Consider the following 7,500-nt stretch of genomic DNA (forward strand, 5'->3'; position numbering starts at 1 on the left):
TTCCTCTTTCAGAAGTAATGACTTCGCCATTTTGTTCAGACAAAGAAAATGTTATATTTGTGAAAAATGGAGGAATACGTCAATTATGATATTTATTCTCGAATGTCAGAATTTTAGAGAAGTGACTCACCTGAATTGTGGCTAATGAGTCGATCATTGTGTTTTAACTTCCTAATTAAGTATATAAGCGGACTCGTTTACATGCGCAACTGAAGCTATTATTACTTTTAAATTACCTCTATAACTTGGAGTCGCATATCAAAAAGAATTTTTAATGAAGAAAAAAACATAATACTAACAACAGCAACAACTAAAGTTTTGATAATGTAAATGTTACCATGAGAAAGAATGTTGTTTTCACCGAAATGGGCACAAGGTCCCACTCCATCTTGCAAAGAGACGGAAGCATTTTCTATTCCTCCGAATTTCAAGTCTAAGGCAAACTGGGAAAGTTTGGAAAGGACTGAAATGAATGGATCCCTGGTCAAGCAAAAGCCGAAAGGAAGGATAACCAGCAAGCATACTCGGCATACATAAAACTAGCAAATTAATTCTACGACTTATCCCTGACCTTTCATCATCTGGTATGAAATGTTCGCTAACTTCACAAAAGGGAGACACGAGACAGTAGGGAGGAGGAGCATGACTTTGCTGAAAGAGGCCTTTTCTGGTAATGGGCGTCGGGTGGGGAGACCTGCAGGAGCGCCGGTAGAGATGGGACGCGGAAAAACTTGGCGATGTTAACTTTTGCAACTTATCTGCAACTTTCCGGGAATCATCTATACAACGAGGACGATCTGAAATGGATTTTTCATCAGCGATAACGAAGTAGAAAGGGAACCTTCTTTACCCAAGTTTTCTATTCAAGCAAAACTTTTATTGAAACTTGGCAGAGGAAGAGTCTTCGATTCTGATGGACTTTTCTTTTTTATGATTGTTTCTGAAAGGGACGCAGTGTATATCACTTGCTAGTTGAAGGAACAAACTCCAAATGGGTCGTGTCCCACGATGCGACACAAATGAACAATCAGTATATTGTCCCTTCCTAGCTTTGAATACTATGATAATACCAAAATTAAGTAAGATGTTAAAGAGGTTTGAATACTAAGATAATGCCAAAGTTAATTCGGCTGTTAAGAAGCTTTGAATACTTAGATAATGCCAAAATTAACTAAGCTGTTAAAAAGCTTTAAATACGTAGATAATGCCAAAATTAAGTGAGCTGTTAAAAAGCTTTAAATACGTACATAATGCCAAAATTAAGTAAGCTGTTAAAAAGCTTTAAATACGTAGATAATGCCAAAATTAAGTAAGCTGTTAAGAATCTGTGAATACTTAGAAAATGGCCAAATTAAACAAGCTGTTAAGAAGCTGTGAATGCTTAGATAATGCCAAAATTAAGTATGCTGTTAAGAAGCTTTGAATACTTAGAAAATGCCAAAATTCAGTAAGCTGGTAAGAATCTGTGAATACTTAGAAAATGCCAAAATTAAATAAGCTGTAAAGAAGTTTTGAATACTTAGATAATGCCAAAATTAAGTATGCTGTTAAGAAGCTTTGAATACTTAGATAATGCCAAAATTCAGTAAGCCGTTATGAATCCGATAAAAACGAATTACAAAGAAAATTCCCCCAAAAATGCAATTGCACCTTAAAAAATAGTTCTGTCAATGGTATGACTGCCAAATCATTGTATTTTACAAAACGGTTAAAATTCAATGTCTATCTAATTGCATATAAAATAAATTTAAGTTTTATTCATTTGTTTAAATGACAATGCATAGACATTCAGTTTTTTAATCTTAATGTAAATTACAGTGATAAGTTGTGAAATGATCCAAGGAAAAGCATTGTTTACTACAGAAGAATTAAAAAGCAGTTTAACGAAATTATTGAGGAAAATTTAGTCCGGGTTTATCCACAAAAAGTTCAGTAAGTTAAACAGATAGGCGGTTATTGAACAACCGAAATGATGATAAGTAGGAGTTATAAAGAAAGCCAAAGATACTTCAGTCGCTATGATCCACCTATACCGCTATTATTATTATTATTATTATTATTATTATTATTATTATTATTAGGACGACGACAATGATGATGATGATGATGATGATTATCATTATAATTATTATTTTTATTATTATTACTATTATCATTATTATTATTAGCTAAGTATAAAGCCCTAGTTGGAAAAGCTGGATGCTATAAGCCCAAGGGCCCAACAGGGAAAAATATCTCAACAACGAATTGAAACTAGGAAATAAGTGAATTACAAGCGAAATAATGAACAACTGAACAAGAACAGTAACATTAAAGTAAATCTTTCATATACTGAATAAACAATAAAAAAAAAAAACATGATTAAGAGAAATAACGTAAAAAAGTGCGCCCGAGTGTACCCGCAAGCAAGAAAATTCTACCCCAAGACAGTGGAATGCCATGGTACAGAGGCTATAGCATTGTCCATGACTAAAGAACAATGGTTTGATTTTGGAGTGTCCCTCACCTAAAAGAGCTGCTTACCATAGCTAAAGAATCTCTTCTACCCTTACCAAATGGAAAATAACCGTTGACAATTACAGTGCAATGTTAACCCATTTTATGAAGAAGGATTGTTTGATAATCTCAGTGTTGCCAAGAGTATGACGATAGAGGAGAATGTAGAAAGAATAGGCCAGATTACGAGAGAGGGATCCAATATTTCGAGAATTTTTTAATTATGTGGAGTTTAATTTGAATATGGTTTATTCTGCCCTCGATCTGCAGTAACTAGAGCATGGCTAAAGCAGTAATTGCCGTGTAAAAATTCATATCTTCGACAGGGCAGAAGATGATTTAGGTTTTAAGAAAAATTCTGGCCAGTCAAAGAACCCATTAACTCTCTAGCGGTATTATCTCAACGGGTGGCAGGTGCTCTTGCCAACCTATTACATTTTATATAACTTTCCAAATCAACATTAGATCTCTTATCTACTTATATAATCTGTGTAAGCGTAGTATAAAGGTACTTTAATCAGATATTTTAGAGGTATGTTTTAGCAGTTGGATTTCTGTACATCATTTCAAACTGCAAAAGCATGATAATGTGACAACATTGGTGTTAAGTGCAAAAAGAGAGTCGAGGTGAATGCAAATAAGGTTTATTTAACAGATAATGAGCTTATATACAAACAGTTGAGAGTAACAATGTCACAAAAATTCAAACAATATGAAAACATGCAATGGCAAGCTTAGGCACATTTTATTTTTATCATGGTGGGAGAAAGCGAGAGATTAAGAAAATATCATTATAGTGCATGAGCATGTATGAAACACATGCAGTACATGGATTGCCACCTAAAAAAAGACATACCGTACATCTGGATTAGGGCACCCTGCTCTAGAAATGAGAACTGCGGGAGATACATTTGTTTTAGGCAATCAATGGAGAACCAGTCTTCTTTGCCAGGACTGTTAATTAAGAAAGCTTTCAGTGTGCAATGGACCACAAGGAAAAGGCCCATGCTTACTAGCGTTGGTGCGCAGGAACACGTGTATTGCTGTGTGTAAATCTTTTGGTATGTGTTACTTTGCTGGGGGCTTGTAAGTCTAACGGCGGGGAGTAAATTTTCCCACAATATGACGTAGGCACTGGAGATTGTTGTGAGAGGTACAGACAGAAAAAACCCATCAGGGACGACCAACAGATAGCCATACCCCATTTCAGATAATGAGACATCCAGGCCGCCATTAGAACTAGTTCTTAATCGCAGAAGGACCCAGGGAGGCTGAGAAAACCAGTTGGCGTCATTGCAGTGGGACATCAAAGCGCCTTTGATGATACGATGAAAAAGTTCATCCATATTGTTGGCTACAACTTTGTTAGTGGGTGCCTGATGCAGGGTGATGCCCAGGATATTTGCTACTAATGTCCACAATTGAGAGGTGAGAGTGGTACCCCTGAGGTTTGAGAATTGAAACCCACTCCTGAATCCATGTGTCAATGTACTTATGAAGTTTTGCTTGATGTACACGCAAGGACCCAATCCTTAGCATCATTAGTAATACCGTGCCAAATGAACTTCATCTACAGTAGCTGTGCAGTAGACTGTGTGAGGGATGTGAAAGGCCATGGATGATATCAAACATCTGTCGGCACATGGGGGCAGGTATTTATGGTCATGGCCTACCAGTACTGATGTCACAGAGATGGGGGGGGGGTGGGGTGGACGTTGGAGTCATCGAGGGCAACGTCTTCTAAATGGAAGCATGTGCAGGATGTCCTGCATGTTTGGTACTATGGATCTTTTCGCAGGGTTTATGCCAAGGCATTATAATCCAATCCCAAATGAATGACAGCCAATGTGTTTCTTGATAGGACATCAAAAACGGTATTCATTTTCCAAGGGACGTGTTGAAGGGAGAAATGTCGGCGTTGATGGGCGCACCAGGTAACAGACTGTCGAGTGAAGGTGTGCACAGGAGGCATGTGGTCAGGAAGAATGACAAAGAGCATACCTTCTAAGAAGTGGCGAAAGTGATGGACATTCAAATGCACCACCAGCAATCTCATTCGAAGGTAGAGTAGCCGGGTTCCGCCTTGGACAGTTTTCTACTGAAGAAGGCCAAATGGCGGGGCAAGCTATTGACCACCTGCTTGAGTACTGCACCAATTACAACATTCTGTGCATCGGTGGCGAAGCAGAGGGGCATGTGGCATAGGAAAAGTGAGAATAGCAGTAGGTGATACAGAAGTCTTTGCTCTGCAGAAGGCGGCCATTTCCTGAAGGGCACCCCACCTGAGGTCTTTTGGCTTTCCCATTAGGTAGGCGCAGAGGGGCAAGAGTGGCAGGAACCAGTGATAATAGTTTATCATTCAGCAGAATTCTTGCAGTGCTTTGACGGTTGAGAGCATGGAGAAGCTCTGAACGGCTTCTACCTTTTCAGGGAGGGGCTGGATGCCTTCAAGAATGATGCAGTGCCCTAAAAACGATACTTCCTTAGCGACAAAGGTACATTTGCTGTACCAGACTACAAGGCCGATCTGTTGTACGGGGTCAAAACGATGCGTAATTAACACAAATGCTCCTCTTTGAAGAAAAAGAACACAAGTATGTTGTCCATGTAATCTACGCAGAAGGGGAGGCAATCTAAGATACCATCTATGAGGCATTGCAAAGTGGTCCCAACATTACAGAGGTTAAAACAGAAGTAATTGAATGTGTATGAGCCGAAAGGGGTGGTGATGGCAGTCATGGGCATGTCTTCTGGGTTTATGGGTACCTGATAATACACCTTCAGGAAATCGAGAGTGAAGAACAACTTTCCTTTGTACAAGTAGTAGGTAATGTCGGCGACGTTAAGGAGGGGATAGTGATCTGGTTCTGTCTGCATGTTCAGACATCTGTAATCGCTAAAAGGGTGCAGGGAGCCATCTCACTTCAGGCGGTTACATACAGAAAGGTGATGACCATGGGCTTGAAGACCTTTTGCAAAGGTCCATTTCTTCTATTTTGGTAGACGTTCATTTAGTGGCTGGCAAACGATCCGGGGCCACACGCCTGACTCTGGCAAACAAGGGGGCCAGTCGTCTTGAAGAGGTGATAAATACCGTGCTTGGTGGGAACTATGGGTGTTTGGTGAAGTTCTGGATTGAAGACTTCCGAGTACAACATGAGGAGGTGGGCATAGGCCTCCGTGGGTGCGCTGATGCAAACTTGAAGGGGCGGGTTGAAGTGATATTGATGTATGTATATATATATATATATATATATATATATATATATATATATATATATATATATATACATATATACATATATATATATATATATATATATATATATATATACCGGTATATATAAATATATGTGCGCGTGTGTGAAGGTTTGTATCTTTGTGTATCCAAGTACCACCAAAACAATTCTTCCGAATTCATCACTGATTAAGCAATGCACAATTTAGGTGAATTTTAATATTTTCTATAACTTCACTGGCCATGGTTCTGAGCTCATCATAATCATCATTAGTTACTTTAGATGGTTTACAATGGATGCCGTTCTTCATAAGGTAAGGTAAAATTTATGTGAAGATAATACTTAAGTGTATTATGCATAAAACAAGTTTTATTTTGATAAGAAAACTATTAAAATCTAAATAGATCCTTTCTATTGCAGGAATCTAACTGGAACCTTTATATTATCAGATTCTGAATAGAACTTTTCTTCTTTCAACTCTCCCCAGACACAATGACCTTCCCTGGAACCTTAGGAAGTTCCTCCACAACAAGCTCCATTCCTTTAACTTGTCAGCTGATCTGACGGAAGAAAAACCTTGGAGGAAGTCCCTATTTTCTCATACTGATCTGCCCAGGCTTCGCCAAGGTCACGTTGCAGCTCAGGTAGGTTACAGTATCCGTGTGATGATTCTTTTCATTTAAGGTGTTAGACAGTACCTTTAGCTAACCAAAATCCGATGTATTCAACAATCATGGGAAAAGAACTGGGATCTGAAAAAGGAAAATTATACTTCCCCCCCCACCCCCAATTCAAAAAACAAGTCACCTTGCTATTTTTGAGCTGTGATTTATAAAGTAAGTCAATTAATGCCGGACTTGGAACTAATTACAGAAGTGACAAATATTTTAACGTGGAAGTCGCTTGAAAAAGAAAACAGACAATCTCGATCGCGTTTTTTGTTAGGTTAAAAAAAAATCGTGCTGTCGTTTTCGCTGCCCACATAAATGTTACTTACACTCGTTCCGATAAGATTATCCAGTTAACTTCCTGGTTTTTTATTTATTTCTAGAAAAAAAATATCCACGCTTAATTAGAGATCTATTGCATGAAAACTATTCCAAACCTCTCCCTCCTAAAAAAATCCTCTTCAGTACTATCTGTTTAAACTATCTTATGCTAGTCTCGTGACCTGAAGCAAGTAAGGATTCCTTTTATGAATTCCGCATGCAGCTCAGTAAGACGTTGCAATTTCTCCTCCCAACGAGTTCAGTGCCGACGAGACCGGAAAGTCCTAGATGCAAGTAATAGGGGCCCGCCTGGAATCGATAAACGTTCCCTTTGGGGATTACCTATTTATATATTTACGCGCCATCGCTGACGTTTGTTGTGACCTTCCCTGATAAAAAGGTTGCAAGAGGGATGCATGCCAGTTTCTACGTGAACATTTGTCCCATGCAACGTTTCGCAGGGTTTTCAATACTCGTGCAAAGTTTAGCAATATGAGATTATGGATGTTTATGTGTTTGGCGCCCGTACATTTAGGACTCTTCTCTATATCCATATTTATGGGGGTTTTCTTTATAGTATTGAATAACGATTTTTAATCATATTTCTGTTTACGCATTTGATGATCGTGCAACATTACAATATCTCGTTATTTTCAGTTAGTTTGTACAATACAATATTTCGTATAGTTCTTATATGCGTGATTCGTGAATGTGTGTGAGACTTGTGTAGTGTTTTCCAAGATTATGATAGCTTATCGACGTTCATGTGACTGACT

General features: G+C 38.4%; 1 protein-coding gene across 1 annotated transcript in view; it reads left to right on the plus strand.

Moving 5' to 3' along the window:
• Positions 1-7,500, plus strand: part of LOC137621994 (dipeptidase 1-like) — a 597,809-nt gene that overhangs the window by 234,658 nt on the left and 355,651 nt on the right. The window contains exon 3 of the mRNA XM_068352484.1: positions 6,223-6,379. Coding sequence (XP_068208585.1) covers positions 6,223-6,379 — 157 coding nt within the window. The remainder of the gene's footprint in view (positions 1-6,222; positions 6,380-7,500) is intronic.

The sequence above is a fragment of the Palaemon carinicauda genome, chromosome 28 (assembly GCF_036898095.1).
Source record: "Palaemon carinicauda isolate YSFRI2023 chromosome 28, ASM3689809v2, whole genome shotgun sequence".
Lineage (NCBI taxonomy): Eukaryota > Metazoa > Arthropoda > Malacostraca > Decapoda > Palaemonidae > Palaemon > Palaemon carinicauda.